This window comes from Pan paniscus, chromosome 5 (genome assembly GCF_029289425.2).
Source record: "Pan paniscus chromosome 5, NHGRI_mPanPan1-v2.0_pri, whole genome shotgun sequence".
Classification (NCBI taxonomy): Eukaryota; Metazoa; Chordata; class Mammalia; order Primates; family Hominidae; genus Pan; species Pan paniscus.
In genome coordinates, this window is record NC_073254.2 from 128373617 (window position 1) to 128389701 (window position 16085).

Here is a 16085-nt window from a genome sequence, read left to right on the forward strand (position 1 = left end):
ATGTTAGTTCTAATTAATTAGACTTCCTAAATGTTTAGGACAATTATCTATGCTTTCCACCTGTAGTTCTATAAAAGAAGTTATCATAGAACCATTTGGTAATTTGTGTAGAAATGATAGGCTTGCAAAAAAGAAGAGTCAAGTTTAAAAGACTGCTATACAGTGTTTCATGCTTTTAATTATCTACTTTTTTCTTCATGATGATAATTAGAATTTTTCTCTTGGAATTTACTTCCATCTTAAAAAAAAAAGATGATCCACTAGCAAATTTGTTACAGCAGAAGTGAAATTAAAATAAAACAAATGTGTTGTTGTCAATAGGTCACTGACATTGCTGATGCCATGATTCTGAAACAGCTTTTTGAAAATCTGTTCAAAAACGGGGTCGTCGTTGTGGCAACATCCAACAGGCCACCGGAAGGTAAAAACAAACATTGTGCTAGTCTCATCCAATTAGGTGGAAACTAACAAGCTTTTAAAAATCCATAATTTTGAACTAAATGTATTGTGTTAATAAATCTGATGACTTTGCTTATTATTAGTTTTATAACTGGCTTAATCTGAAAAATCAGTTGGTATTTGCATTTGAAAAGTTTTGTATCCTTAGCAAGCTAAATCCAGTTGATTCCCATGTTTGGTGCACTTGCTGTGTTTTTGTTTTTTTTTTTCCCTAAATATTAGATATGTCATATGTGCTTAGCAAAAAATGCAGGCCTTTTGGACTGCTTTTTATGGCCCATAAAAGAAACTCAACCAAATGAAAGACAAAACTCATAATTAAATTTTAGAAAAAGACCGAAAACTTGCTTGCATGAATAGTTTCTAATACTTCACTTAAATTATCATTTCTAAAAAAGCACTTGTGGCTTATTAGGAAAGTACTTAAAAATTAAAATACAAGTAATATTTAGATTAAAAACAACAACTTTAAAATCTTGCATCTTTCAGCCCATCACGTGCTCAGTTAAAGGTCTAAGAAACCACAAATATTTCCTGAGAGACTTAATGGTACATCTTTCTGCCTGGAGTGCTGTTTCTCCAGATATCTGCATGGCTAAGCCCTCACCTCCTTTGTCTTTGCTCAGAAGTTACATTGCCAGTGAAGCCTAGACTTGTCTCCCTGTTTGAACCTGCAACACACCCCTTTCTTCTTGGTGCTGCTTCCCTTTACCCTGCTCTCTCTTTTACCCATAGCACTATGGACCTACCATATAATTTACTTATTTATTATATTTATAGTTTATTGTCTGTTCCCTTCCAGGATACAAAAGCTTCATGAGGGCAGTGATTTTTATCTCTCCTGTTCTCAGATGTGTTCTCAGCACCTATAACAGTGTCTTACACATAGATGGTTCTCAGTAAATAGTCTTAGAATGAACATTGGATGATTGCATGTTTTAAAAAGATCTCTCTGGCTGCAGTGTTGAGAATAGAGTGTGGGTATGGGGTTTCAGGGTTAGAAGTAAGGAGACCTTTTAGGAGACTACTGCAGCAATCCCAAGGGGAGGGGAGGTGATGGAGCAGTAAAGTGGTGAGAAGAGGGCAGGTTCTGGATATACTATATAGGCAGAGTCAGCAGGATTTACTGATGGAATGGAGCTAGAGTATGAAAAAAGAGAGAGGGATCAAGAGTAACTCAAAGGTTTTGGCCTGAGCAATTGGAAGGATGAAGTTGCTGTTTACTGAGATGGGGAAGACTACAGAAAAAGCAGATTTGGTTAGGGAGGTGGAGGTAGGGGTTTCTGTGGTGACAAGGGGGATGCATATAAGAGTTTGGACTTCATTGGGAAAGTCTGGGCTGGAGATATACATTTGGAAGTCATCAGTCCTCAAGGAGGCAGGAAAGAGCAGCTGGTGAGGTAGGAGGAGAACCAGGAGAGTGTCAAGTGAGGAAAAGAAAAGTAGTACAAAAAGAATTGATGATTACTTCTGTTAAGTGCTGCTACAAGCTGAAAATGAGGTTGAGAATTAACAATTGCAATTAGTAACATGGAATTCATTAGTGAGTCTGAAAAGAGTAATGCCATAGTGGGAACTTTTTTTTTAAAGTAAGCTATGCCACATTGATGGTGTATATTGAATTTTAAATTGCTAACAGACCCAGATCTTACTATGTAGCCTGCTGTGAAACTAGGTCTCTCTCATTCTATGTTTGTGTAGTGGATTTCTTTTTCTTCTATTACATTTCAGCTTATTAGTCTTACGTTGTTCCATTTTATTGATTTTTATTGAAGTATTTTTTATTTTTATTTTTGTTTTTATTTATTTATTTTTGTTTTGCAAATGGAGTATGTTTGAAGTATTTTTGAAGTATGATTCTAACATAAATTTTTTTTGGCTATCCCTACTATGACATTTATACATTTGATAATCATATTTCTATGTCTTTAGCCATTCCTTAATTAAAATGTGTAAATCAGATAGGACTAAATTAAGTTATTTGTTGCATACCACTGGAGGCCTTATCTTAGGAAGACATCAATTAACTAATCAACACCTTTTGGATCCAGTTATTCAAACAATTATAGTCATACCTCATCCATTGTACTACAAAAGAATTAAGAGTGATTTTGCAGATGTACTTATTAAAATCCATATAATGTTATATACAGCATTCTTGTGATTAACTAGTGTTAGCCACCCTATGAGCCAAGGGAGTGAGCTTTTTAATATTAGACCTTCTATCTAGGTGGAAGTGAAACTTGTCTCTACTACAGCTGATGTGTTGATTTGACAGTGGCATCATTATTACCTTTAGACATTCAGTGACAAGCTATGCTCGTAAATAGCAAAGAGCTAGAACAATTTTGGAAGCCCTTTAGCAAAGACTGCTGAAAGGATAATTAGGCTGCTCAGACTATGGCAGTGTGGTTAACTAACTGAGGAAGGACAGCCACCAGGAGGGATTAAGGAATGTTTTGCAGCTCCTAGCTTTGTAGGAGTGAACAAAGCTACTGGTGTGTCAGGGTAGCCTGCAGAAATCTGAGCTGGAGCCACCCTTCTGGAGAAGACTGTAAGTTCAAGATGCGGAATTGCAAAAATTGGACAAACTTAGAGAAAGCCTTTTCTAAATATAAACAGTGGAAGGAATGGTTTTTTGTCACAGACCAGGTTTTTTAGCCACAGCAGACAATCATCATAAATAACTTAATATTTTAAAGTAATGAAGATGACATGTATATGTGTGCGTGTACGTGTGTATAATTTTATTTGTGGAGAAAAAGACTCAGAGAGACTAAGCATATCAGGAAGAGGTAAAACTGTAAGATGAAGAATGAAGCAGTGATTGCCAAGGTCCAGGGTGAGGAGGTGTTTGACTACAAAGGGGCAGGCTCAGGATGCAACTGCTGCATCCAGATTGTAGTGGTGGTTACATGTGCTAAAAACTCATAGAACCGTAGGCCAAAAAAGTTACATATTATAAGTAAATTAAAAACAAATCACATGGATAGTGAATGACAGAACAAAGACTAGAACTTAGGTTTTGTGACTCTTTTTACACATTGTTTTCTATCTTTTTGCCTTATGGTCATCACTGATCTCTGTCTATCCTGTCCCAGAGAAAGAATGTCCTTTTCTTAAAACAGCAGCTCAAAGTACTATATTAAAAAAAGGTGGGGAGGGGGAGAAGAAAATAAAGAAGAGTGTCCTCTTTTCCAGCCATCAAAATGCGTTCAACTTTTTTTAGGTCACAATTTTTTTTTTTTTTGGAGACGGATCCTTGCTCTGTCGCCCAGACTGGGGTGCAGTGCGCGATCTTGGTTAACTGCAACCTCCGCTTCCTGGGTTCAAGCAGTTCTCCTGCCCCAGTCTCCCAAGTAGCTGGGATTACAGGCACCCACCACCATGCCCAGCTAATTTTTGGTATTTTTAGTAGAGACAGGGTTTCACCATGTTGGCCAGGCTGGTCTTGAACTCCTGACCTCAGGTGATACACCTGCCTCGGCCTCCCAAAGTGCTAGGATTACAGGCGTGAGCTACCGCGCCCAGCCCCAGATTGATCTGGCTGGCTGGCTGGCTGGCTATCTATCTATCTATCTATCTATCTATCTATCTATCTATCTATCTGTCTATCTATCTTTTAAAATAGAACCAACTTCTTAGACTGCTACAAGAGCTGGCAGAGGGTTGAGGCAAAGCTGAGTGGCTGGAGAAATGACCCATTTGAGGTAGCCAGTGGGGCTAGAGTGGAGAGTGAGGAGGAGAAGGATGCAGTAAGGTACAAGTTGAATCTGTAGAGGAAAGAGCTAAACCTTTTAGCATAATAAGGATTTTGGATTTTATTCTAAGAGAAACGCTAAGCCACTGAAGCTTATCTTAAGCAGGGACTGATGTGATCTGAGTTGGAAATATCCTTCTGGCTGTAGTTTGGAGAATAGGTTACTAGATGGGGTATAGTAATATGGTGCATGCAGGGAGACATATTAGGAAGCTGTTGTAGCACACTAGACAAGAAATGATGATACATTGGTGTAAGGGTATAAGGCAGTGATTTTCAGTGAGGGGCCTCTTTTGCTCACTAGGGAATATTTGGTAACATCTGAGACATTTTTGGTTGTCTCACCTGGTGGAAGAGGGCTGCTACTGGCATCTAGTAGGTAAAGGCCAGGAATATAGCCAAAGTGTCCTATAGTTTAACCCCTGCAACAAGGAATTATGTAGCCTGGGTTAAGAAACCCAGGTACAAGGTGATGGCAATGGATATGGAGAGAAGGATAGATTTGAGAGAGATTTGGGGGGTGAAGTAGACAGCACTTGGATATAGGTTGGATACTGAGGAAAAAGGAAAGGACACTTTCTAATTTTCTGGCTTGTACAGCTGGGTGAATGGTGTGTCTGCCATTCAACAGAGACAGAAAACTAGAGGTTAGGAGTCTAGAACACGCATTTTCTTTTTTTTCTCTCTCTATTAATCGTTTAGCCCCTCTGATTAATTCCTTCTGCTTCATTCATCTCATTCCCTCCATTTCTAGTTATAATGCTTCGGTAATTGGTGGTCATGTAAAGCAACACCAAGTTTAGGAACCTAAGAGAGTAAATAGCTGTGGAGTGGAGTGTCTTGGAAGGTCTTGTGGAAGAGAAGGGGAAGTCATACTTGAGGCGGGTGGAGGGAATAAGGTACCAAAGACTGCTTTCCTGCACTTCACTGTTTTTTCTAGCCCTAACTTCCAGTTCATGCCTTGTTTGGGTCCAAGGCCTCACCCTCTGTACACCATGCAGCTGTTAAAACCCCAAATCAGTATAAGCTTGTGATTACTACTTTATTTTTTGTTTTGTTTTATTTTTGTTTTGTTTTGTGACAGTCTCACTCTGTCACCCAGACTGGAGTGTAGTGGTGTGATACCACTACAAGACACTAGAAATGTTGTTTAAAATAAACTAAACAGGCTGGGTGTAATGGCTCATGCTTACAATCCCAGCTTTTTGGGAGGCCTAGGCAGGAAAATTGCTTGAGCGCAGGAGTTTGAGACCAGCCTGGGCAACATAATGAGACCCTATCTCTATAAAAAATTTAAAATTAGTTGGGCCCGGTGGCAAGTGGTACTGCTCACTGCATCCTCGACCTCCTGAGCCCATGCGATCCTTCTGCCTTAGCCTTGTGAGTAGCTTGGACTACCAGGCCAAGCAAATTTTTAAATTTTTTGTAGATCTCCCTATGTTGCCCAGGCTGGTCTCAAACTCCTGTGCTGAAACTATTCTCCCACCTTAGCCTCCCAAAATGTTGGGATTATAGGCTTGAGTCCCTGTGCCTGGCATGATTACTATTTTAGTTTTTAGCTTTCTCTTTGTTTTTTGGTCTCTAGGGATTTTCCTTTCTGGCAGTCTCAAAATGTTTATTAAATTTAAGTAACTAATTATTTATTTTTAGAGACAGAGTCTTATTCTGGCCCAGGCTGGAGTGCAGGGGTATGATTATGGCTTGCTGTAACTTTGAATGCGTGGGCTCAAACCATCCTCCTGCCTCAGCCTCCTGAGTTGCTAGGACTACAGGCATGTACCACTGTGCCCAACTAATTTTTAATTTTTTTTGTAGAGTTAGGGTCTCATTATGTTGCCCAGGCTAGTCTCAGACTCCTGGGCTCAAGTAGTTCTCCCTCCTAGTCCTCCCAAAAGGCTGGGATTATAAGCATGAGCCATCACGCCCAGCCTGTTTAGTTTATTTTAAATAACATTTCTAGTAGTAGTACTATTATGTGTGTGTATATATATATATATTTCACTTTATATAAATTATGTAAATTCACTTTTTTTCATTTATTTCAAATATGTGATGACATAACTATAAAATTAACATTTGGTTATTTTCTTTATTTTTTAAATTTATTTTTATTTTTTGCTAGGAAAAGATTTTTATTTTATTTTTTTACTTACCAAATAGTTTTATATTTTAGCTATGAAGGTCAATTACCAGAGCCAAACTTGTTCTTTTTTTTATTTTTTTGAGACAGAGTCTTGCTCTGCCATCCAGGCTGGAGTGCAGTGGTGCAGTCTTGGCTCACTGCAACCTCCGCCTCCTGGGTTCAAGCGCCTCTCCTGCCTCAGCCTCCTGAGTAGCTGGGATTACAGGCACGCACTACCATGCCTGGTGAATTTTTGTATTTTTAGTAGAGATGGGGTTTCACTATGTTGGCCAGGCTGGTCTCAAACTCCTGACCTTGTGATCCGCCCACCTCGGCCTCCCAAAGTGCTGGGATTACAGGTGTGACCCACTGTACCTGGCCCCAACTTGTTCTTTTTTTTTTTTTTTTTTTTGAGACGGAGTCTCGCTCTGTCGCCCAGGCTGGATTGCAGTGGCGCGATCTCGGCTCACTGCAAGCTCCGCCTCCCGGGTTCACGCCGTTCTCCTGCCTCAGCCTCCCGAGTAGCTGGGACTACAGGCGCTCGCTACCACGCCCGGCTAATTTTTTGTATTTTTAGTAGAGACGGGGTTTCACCGTGTTAGCCAGGATGGTCTCGATCTCCTGACCTCGTGATCCGCCCGCCTCGGCCTCCCAAAGTGCTGGGATTACAGGCGTGAGCCACCGCGCCCGGCCCAAACTTGTTCTTAACAAGTAAAATTGTTATGTCCATTAAGTCAAAGAGTCTCTTAAACCTTTCTGGGCCTATTCACTTGCAGAGAGGAGTAGAAACTGTAACCAGGTTCTTCATGTCATGCATTCACATGTGATGCTCAATCTTCATATGCTGTCCAGTTTCTTTAAGATAAAAAGAATGATTCTCAGCAGGGCCATGTACAGGAGGAAGTTCTATATGGAGGAGAACACATCCTCATGCATCTTCTCTTTCACCTCCTCCAGGTCCAGCTTTGGCATGAGGCCCTCCATCCAGAACATCATGGTCTGACTCAGCATATGCCATGCTCTGCTCTTCTCAGTGGTTGCCTTGTGCCCAGAACTCAGCCTAGATTTTTATTTTTATTTATTTTTGTTTTTTACTTTTTTATTTTTCAACTTCTGTCTTAGATTCAGGGGGTACACGTGCAGGTTTGTTACCTATGTATATTGCATGATGCTGAAGTTTGGGGTACAAATGATCCCATCACCTAGGTACTGAGCATAGTATCTAACAGTTAGTTTTTCCACCCTTACCCGCTTCTACCCTTCCCCTCTAGTAGTCCCCCGTGTCTATCATTCCCATCTTTATGTCCATGAGTACCCGATGTCTAGCTCCCACTCATAAGTGAGAACATGTGGTATATGGTTTTTTTGTTCCTGCGTTAATTCATTTAGGCTAATGGCCTCGAGCTGCATCCATGTTGCTGCAAAAGACATGATTTCATTCTTTTTATGGCTGTGTAGTACTCCTTGGTGTGTATGTACCACATTTTCCTCATCCAGTCGTCATTAATGGGCACCTGGGTTGATGCTATGACTTTGCTATTGTGAATAGTGCTGTGATGAATGTGCAAATGCATGTCTTTTGGTAGAATGATTTGTTTTCTTTTGGATAGACACTCAGTAATGGGATTGCTGGGTCAAATGGTAGTTCTGAGATTTTTTTTTTTTTTTTTTTTTGAGATGGAGTCTAGCTTTGTTACTCAGGCTGGAATGCAGTGACATGATCTCGGCTCTGCCTCCCAGGTTCAAGTGATTCTCCTGCGTCAGCCTCTCGAGTAGCTGGGACTACAGGCATGCGCCACCATGCCCGGGTAATTTTTGTAGTTTTAGTAGAGATGGGGTTTCACCATATTGGCCAGACTGGTCTCGAACTCCTGACCTCAAGTGATCCACTTGCCTCGGCCTCCCAAAGTGGTGGGATTACAGGCGTGAGCCACTGCGCCTGGCTGGTAGTTCTGTTTTAAGTTATTTGAGATGTCTCCAAACTGCTTTCCACAGTGGCTGAACTAATTTACATTCCCACCAATGGTGTATAAGCATTCCCTTTTCTCCACAGCCTCACCAGCATCTGTTATTTTTTACTTTTTAATACAAGCTATTCTGACTGGTGTGAGATGGTATCTCATTGTGGTTTTCATTTGTGTTTCTCTCGTGATTGGTGATGTGGATTTTTTTTAATATGTTTGTTGGCCACTGTGTGTCTTCTTTTGAGAAGTGTCTGTTCATTTCTTTTGCCCATGTTTTAATGGAGTTATTTGTTTTTTGCTTGTTCAGTTGTTTAATTTGCTTATAGATTCTGGATATTAGACCTTTGTCAGATGCATAGCTTGCAAATATTTTATCCCTTTCTGTAGGTTGTCTCTTTACTCTGTGGATAGTTGCTTTTTCTGTGCAGAAGTTCTTTAGTTTAATTAGGCCTTACTTACAAATTTTTGTTTTTGTTGCAATTGTTTTTGAGGACTTAGTAATAAATTGTTTCCCAAGACTGATATTCAGAAGGGTGTTCCCTAGATTTTCATCTAGGATTCTTATAGTTTGAAGTCTTACGTTTAAATCTTTGATTCATCTTGAGTTAATTTTTGCATATGGTGAAAGGTCCAGTTTCATTCTTCGGCATTGGCTAGCCAGCTATCCCAGCATCATTTATTGAATAGGGAGTCCTTTCCCCATTGCTTATTTTTGTCAACTTTGTTGAATATCAAATGGCTTTAGGTGTATAGCTTTATTTCTGTGTTCCTTATTTCATTCCATTGGTCTATATGTCTGTTTTGGTACCAGTACCATGCTATTTTGGTTACCATAGCCTTATGGTATAGTTTGAAGTTGGTTAATGTGATGCCTTTGGCTTTGTTCCTTTTGTTTAGGGTTGCTTTGGTTATTTTGGCTCCTTTTTGGTTCCATATGAATTTTAGAATAGTTTTTTCCAAATCTGTGAAAAATGACATTGGTAGTTTGATAGGAATAGCATTGAATTCATCGATTGCTTTGGGCAGTATGGCCATTTTAATGACATAGATTCTTCCAATCCATGAGCCTGGAATATTTCTCCATTTCTTTGTGTCGTCTATGTCTTTTAGCAGTGTTTTGTAGTTCTCCTTGTAGAGATCTTTCTCCTCCTTGGTTAGATGTATTCGTAGGCATTTTTTGTGTGTATGGCTATTACAAATGGGATTGCATTCTTGATTTGGCTCTCAGTTTGAATGTTATTGGTGTATAGAAATGCTACTGATTTTTATAAATTGATTTTGGTATCCTGAAACTTTCCTGAAGTTATTTATTAGTTCCAGGAGACTTTTGATGGAGTCTTTAGAGTTTTCAAGGTATAGAATCATACTGTCTGTGAAGAAAAATAGTTTGATTTCTCCTTTTCCAATTTGGATTCCTTTTATTTCTTCCTCTTGCCTGATTGCTCTGGCTAGCACTTACAGTACATGAATAGGAGTGGTGAGAGTGGACATCCTTTCTTATTCCAGTTCTCAAAGGGAATGCTTCCAGTTTTTGCCCATTTAGTATGATGTTGGCTGTGTTTATGTCATAGATGGCTCTTATTATTTTTTAGGTGTGTTCCTGCGGTGTCTAGTTTCTTGAGGGTTTTTATCATGAAAGGATGTTGGATTTTACTTAAAACTTTTTCTGCATCTATTGAGATGATTCTATGGTTTTTGTTTTTAATTCTGTTTATGTGGTGAATCACATTTATTGATTTGTGTATGTTGAACCAACCTTGCATCCCAGGACTGAGGCCTACTTGACTATCATGAATTAACTTTTTTTGGTGTGTTGTTGAATTCAGTTTTCTTGTATTTTTTGAGGATTTTGGTATCTGTGCCCATCAGGGATATCAGCCTTTTTATTGTCTCTTTGCCAGGTTTTGGTACTAGGGTGATACTGGCTTTGTAGAATGAGTTAGGGAGGAGTCTCTCCTCAGTTTTTTGAAATAGTTTCAGTAGAATTGTTACCGGCTCTTCTTTGTATGTCTGGTAGAATTTGGCTGTGAATCCAAGTCTAGGGCTTTTTTGGATTAGTAGGTTTTTAATTATTGATTCAATTTTGGAACTTGATATTGGTCTGTTTGGTGTTTCGATTTCTTTCTGATTCAATCTTGGGAGATTGTATGTTTCCAGGAATTAATCCATTTCCTCTAGATTTTCTAGTTTGTGTGCATAGAGGTGTTCATATTAGTCTCTGAGGATCTTTTGTATTTCTGTGGGATTGGTTGGAATGTCACCTTTGTCATTTCTGATTGTGCTTATTTGGATTTTCTCTCTCTTTTTCTTTTTTAATCTAGCTAGCAGTCTATAGATCTTGTTTATCCTTTCAAAGAACCAACTTTTGGTTTTGCTGATTCTTTGTGTGGATTTTTGAGTCTCAATTTTGTTCAGTTATGCTCTGATTTTAGTTTTCTTTTCTTCTGCTAGCTTTGGGGTTAGTTTGTTTTTTTTTTTTCTAGTTCTTCTAGGTGTGATGTTGGATTGTTGGTTAGTATCTCTGGGATATGGCTTTTGCTATATCGCAGAGATTTTGGGATATTGTGTCTTTGTTTTCATTTATTTCAAAGAATCTTTTGATTTCAGCCTTGATTTTATTGTTTACCCCAAAGTCATTCAGGAGCAAGTTGTTTAATTTCCATGTAATTGTGTGGTTTTGAGAGATCTTCTTGGTATTGATTTCTATTTTTATTCTACTGTGGACCAAGAGTATGGTTGATATGATTTTGATTTTTAAAAAGTTTATCAAAACTTGCTTTATGATTGAGCATGTGGTTAATATTGGGGTATGTTCTGTGTGCAGATGAGAAGAATGTATATTTGTGGTCGATATATAGAGTATTCTGTACATATCTATTAGTCCAATTGGTCAACTGTTAAGTCCAGAATGTCTTTGTTAATTTTCTGCCTTGATGATCTAATCCTGTCAGTGGGGCGTTGAAGTCCCCTACTATTATTGTGTGGCTCTCTAAGTCTTTTTGTAAGTTTATAGGTACTTGTTTTATGAATCTGGATGCTCCGATGTTGGATACATATATATTTAGGATAGTTAACTTTTATTGCATATAACCCTTTATCATTATGTAATGCCCTTCTTTGTATGTTTTTGCCGTTGTTGGTTTAAAGTCTATTTAATCTGATAATAAGATTGTTTTGGTCTTTTTTTTCTGCCTTTTTTTTTGGTTTTCTTTTTGCATGGTAGATCTTTCTCCACCCCTTTACTTAGAGCGTATGGGTGTCATTACATGTGAGATGGGTCTCTTGAAGACAACAGATGGATGGGTCTTGTTTCTTTATCCAACTTGCCACTCTTTGCCTTGTAAGTGGGGCATTTAGACCATTTACATTCAAGGTTAATATTGATATGTGAAGTTTTGATCCTATTGTGAAGTTGTTAGCTGTTTGCTTTGTAGTTTCTATTGTTTTTTTCTTTATAGGGTCTGTGGGCTATGTACTTAAGTGTGTTTTTGTGGTAGCAGGTATCATTCTTTTGTTTCCATATTTAGGACTCCCTTAGGGATCTATTGTAAGGCTGCTGTAGTGGTAACACATTCCTTTGGCACTTGCTTGTCTGGAAAAGATTTTATTTCTTCTTTGCTATGAAACTTAATTTGGCAGAATATGAAATTCTTGGTTGGAGTTTCTTTTCTTTAAGAATGCTGATAATTGGCTCCCAATCTCTCCTGGTTTGCAAGGTTTCTGACAGGTCCACTGTTAGCCTGATGGGGTTCCTTTTGTACATAATCTGCCCCTTTTCTCTAGCTGCCTTTAAGATTTTTTCTTTAACACTGACCTTGGACAGTATGGTGACTATATATGTCTTGGTGATGTTCATTTTTTATATAGTATCTTGCAGGTGTTCTCTGGATTTCTTGTATCTGGATGTCTACCTCCCTGGCAAGATAAGGAAAGTTTCCTTTTTTTTTTTTTTGACATTTTTCACAAATTTATTTATCCATGTTCTAAGGACTAGGGAAGTTTTCTTGAATTATTGCCTCAAATATATTTTCCAAGTTGTTTGCTTTTTCTCCTTCTCTCTCAGGAATGCCAATAATTTGAAGGCTTGGTTGCATTACATAATCCCACATTTCTCAAATAATTTACTTATTTTACTTATTTTTAAAAATTCTTCTTCTTTTTTTTTTGGTCATATTGGGTTCGTTCAAAAGACCAGTCTTGAAGTCCTGAAATTCTTTCTTCTGCTTGGTCCAGTCCATTTATAAAGCTTTCAATTTTATTTTGAAATTCCTTAAGCGAGTTTTTTAATTCTAGAGGCTCTGATTGATTTCTTTTTGAGATGTTTATCTCTTCATTTCCTGGATTGCTTTAGAAGTTTCTTTGTCTCAATTTTTAACTTTGTCTTGGATCTCCATGAGCTTCCTTGCAAGCCATGCTTTGAAGTTGTTTTTTTGTTTGTTTGTTTGTTTGTTTTTTTGATACAGAGTCTCACTCTGCTGTCCAGGCTGGAGTGCAGTCATGTAATCTGAGCTTACTGCAACCTCCACCTCCCAGGTCTGAGCAATTCTCCTGCCTCAGCCTCCTGAGTAGCTGGGATTGCAGGCACCCACTACCATGCCTGGCTAAGTTTTGTATTTTTAGTAGAGACAGGGTTTCACCTTGTTTGCCATACTGGTCTTGATCTCCTGACCTCAAGTGATCCGTCCACCTTAGCCTCCCAAGGTGCTGGGATTACAGGCATGAGCCACCGCGCCCGGCTGCCCTATGTACTTCTTTCAGCATGTTTTATATTGGGCTGTGGAGTTTGTCTTACAAGCCTGTAGATGGCATGCACAGGTGAGAGCCAGCTACAGCCAGTGTGTTTGGGTATATACTTGATCCTTATTTACTGGCAGAAGCTCTCTGTTGCTCCAGGCGATTAGCTGATTTGTAGAATGCACAGTGGTCTGCACTCCTTGTTCAGCTCTGGTGGTGACAGGGGTTGGGAGGGTGGCAATGGGAGCCATGAAGGGCAGAGGCAGACCTGGCAAATCTGCCTGCAGGTCCCCTGATGGTAGGCACAAGCACTAGTGCCAAGAGAGAATCCAGTGGGTGACCATGAGGTACCCAAAGGTTTTCCTAGGTGTGGAGCTGGGAAACCTGCTCAGCTCCAAATTCTCTGCATGAGGATGAGGAGATGCCCTAAGCTCCTAATCCAGGAGAGTGGGTGCTCCAGATGCCTGGCGCACTGCCTGGACATGGAGCAGAGAGGGTCTTGCTGCACTATGATCTATACCCAGGAAGTGTGGGGCAGCTTAGGCTGCTGAACCAGATGAGAGGGTGCTCTGAATGCCTGGAGATCTGCCTGGTTGTGAGGCAGAGAGGGCCTCTCCGTACCAGACTCTCTGCACAGGAAGAGTGGGGCAGGTCAAGCTGCCGATCCAGGTGAGTGATGCTCCAGATGCCTGGAGATTTGCCTGGGCATGGAGCAGAGAGGGCCCCCATGCACCAAGATCTTTACACAGGAGGGGTGGGGCAACTTAGGCTGCTGGAACGTGCACGCAGGTGGTCTGAATGCCTGGAGATCTTCCTGGGCATGTAACAGAGAGGGTCCCCCTGCACCAGGATCTCTGTTCAGGAAGGGTGGGGCAGCTTAGGCTGCTGAACCCGGCAAACAGGTGTTCTAAGTGCCTGGAGATCTGCCTAGGTGTGGAGCAGAGAGAGCCTCGCAGCACCGCAATCTGTGTCCAGGAAGGCTGGGGTGGCTTGGGCTACTGGTTCAGGCAAGTACGTATTCCAAATGCCTGGATTTCTGCCTGGGGTTGGAAGAGAGAGGGCCCCGCTGCACCATGATCTCAGGGAAGCAGAGTGGGGCACCCAATAATGGCACACACAGATCAGTTGCAGGTTTCCAAGCTGGCCCTGGCTGCAAGTCTCGCCACCCAGGAGAAACTGCAGCTGTAGCAGCTCTCTTCCGTGCCAGGCTTGTGACAGGGGAGAGCACAATTCCAGCACCTACTGCTGAAGCACTTTCCACAGTTCTGGATGTGGAGGCCCCCTATCCAACTCTGGAGCAGGTGTTCCAATCTCTGGCCTGAGACTAAAATGCCGATACAGCCATGCTGCAGGTCGCCAAAGAATGGCCGAGATTAAAAATGGTGTCCTGCTCTCAGTCTCAGATCTGGGAAAATGCCTGCAGCATTTCCCAGTGTCTTTCCTTCACAGTGTCTCCAATCCTCTCCTCAAGTTAACTCTCGGGCTTGGGAGAAGCAAAATGCTTTCCCTTGGCCTGGGTTGCTTGGATCCCCAGTGGAAAGGTGAGTCACAGAGGAGACTTCTTCCTTTCTCACATACTGGGGCTTCACTCATCTCTATCAGCTGGATGCTATCATGGGGGCTGTTTTCTGGCATTCTCCTCCGTGGGTTCTGGGATGTCCTTTATGATTCTGGTAGATTTCCATTTTCCTCCTTGAATTAAAACTCACAGAGTTTATCTTTATATACTATCTTGCTATTTCCAAGTGTCTGAGGCATGCTGAAAGCCGCTAATCCACCATCTTGGAAAAAAACCAACCAAAAACACTCATTTTATATTTCACGGGACAATCTGGTTAAGGCTCTTGAACCTGAAATAAAGAGGATCTTGGATCAGATCCATAGGAATAGGAAATTATTTGAAAAGTTTCAGATAAAATATACGCAGAGAGAGTTCGTATTTAATTTCTTATTTTTATAAAGCTTCAAGTAAATTATTCATTCAGCAATTTTGTCATTTAGGTAAATATCTTAATGTCTACATACAAGTAGATACATTTTTACTTTTCTTCTTTTTTTTAATCAGAAGAGACCTGGATTATGGTTTTTACTTTTCAAAGATTCTAGTGTCAGGAGCTGGGTGCATTTGCACATGTCTGTCATCCTAGCTACTTGGGAGGCTGAGGCAGGAGAATCGCTTGAGTCCAGGAGTTCAAGGCTACAGTGAGCTACAATCATGCCTATGAATAGCCACTGACTCTAGCCTGGACAACATAGGAAGACCTTGTCTCTGGAAAAAAAAAAAAATTATAGTGTCAAGTCATCAGAATAGCTAGAAACAAAAATCCATGATTTGAAATTTCACATACGTGATTCTCACGTTTTAGGTACTGCAATAAAATTTTGTTAATTTTATGACATTCCAATAGGGAAATATAATACGACTGATTTAAGTGGATGAAGACTCTGACAACAAATTAATAATAGACTAGTAGGTTAAATTAAACATTTGAAATTAAATTAATAGTTCAACTTGAGAAATTTATTCAATCAAAAATAGAAATACATTTTTATGGGGAAATAGACTACATGAATTGAAATGACTATGCTTCTTTGGCAGATTAACACAAGGTGCTAAAAATGTCCCATGCTGACTGACCCTAGAACTGTAAGAGCAGTGAACTTTGGAGTTTCTGGTTTTTATTCACTGTTTTTTTTTTTTTTTTTTTTGAGATGGAGCTTTGCTCTTGTTGTCCAGGCTGGAGTGCAATGGCACAGTCTCGGCTCACTGCAACCTCTGCCTGCCAGGTTTAAGCGATTTTCCTGCCTCAGCCTCCCGAGTAGCTGGGATTACAGGCACGCGCCACCACACCTGGCTGATTTTGTATTTTTAGTAGAGACGGGGTTTCTCCATGTTGGTCAAGCTGGTCTCGAACTCCCGACCTCAGGTGATCCACCCGCCTCGGCCTCTCAAAGTGCTGGGATTACAGATGTGAGCCACCGCGCCTGGCTATTCACTGTTTATTATAATGAAAATGCATTAGATAGCATTAGAATGTCAAAATAA

General features: G+C 40.2%; 1 protein-coding gene and 1 pseudogene across 2 annotated transcripts in view; one reads left to right on the forward strand and one right to left on the reverse strand.

Moving 5' to 3' along the window:
* The window catches only part of AFG1L (AFG1 like ATPase), a 237570-nt gene that overhangs the window by 70707 nt on the left and 150778 nt on the right, over positions 1-16085 (forward strand). For both annotated transcript variants that reach the window (XM_024929329.4, XM_024929330.4), the window contains exon 6: positions 322-421. In XM_024929329.4, the coding sequence (XP_024785097.1) occupies positions 322-421 (100 nt within the window). The remainder of the gene's footprint in view (positions 1-321; positions 422-16085) is intronic.
* Positions 5673-7784, reverse strand: LOC129398027 (mitochondrial import receptor subunit TOM5 homolog; annotated as a pseudogene).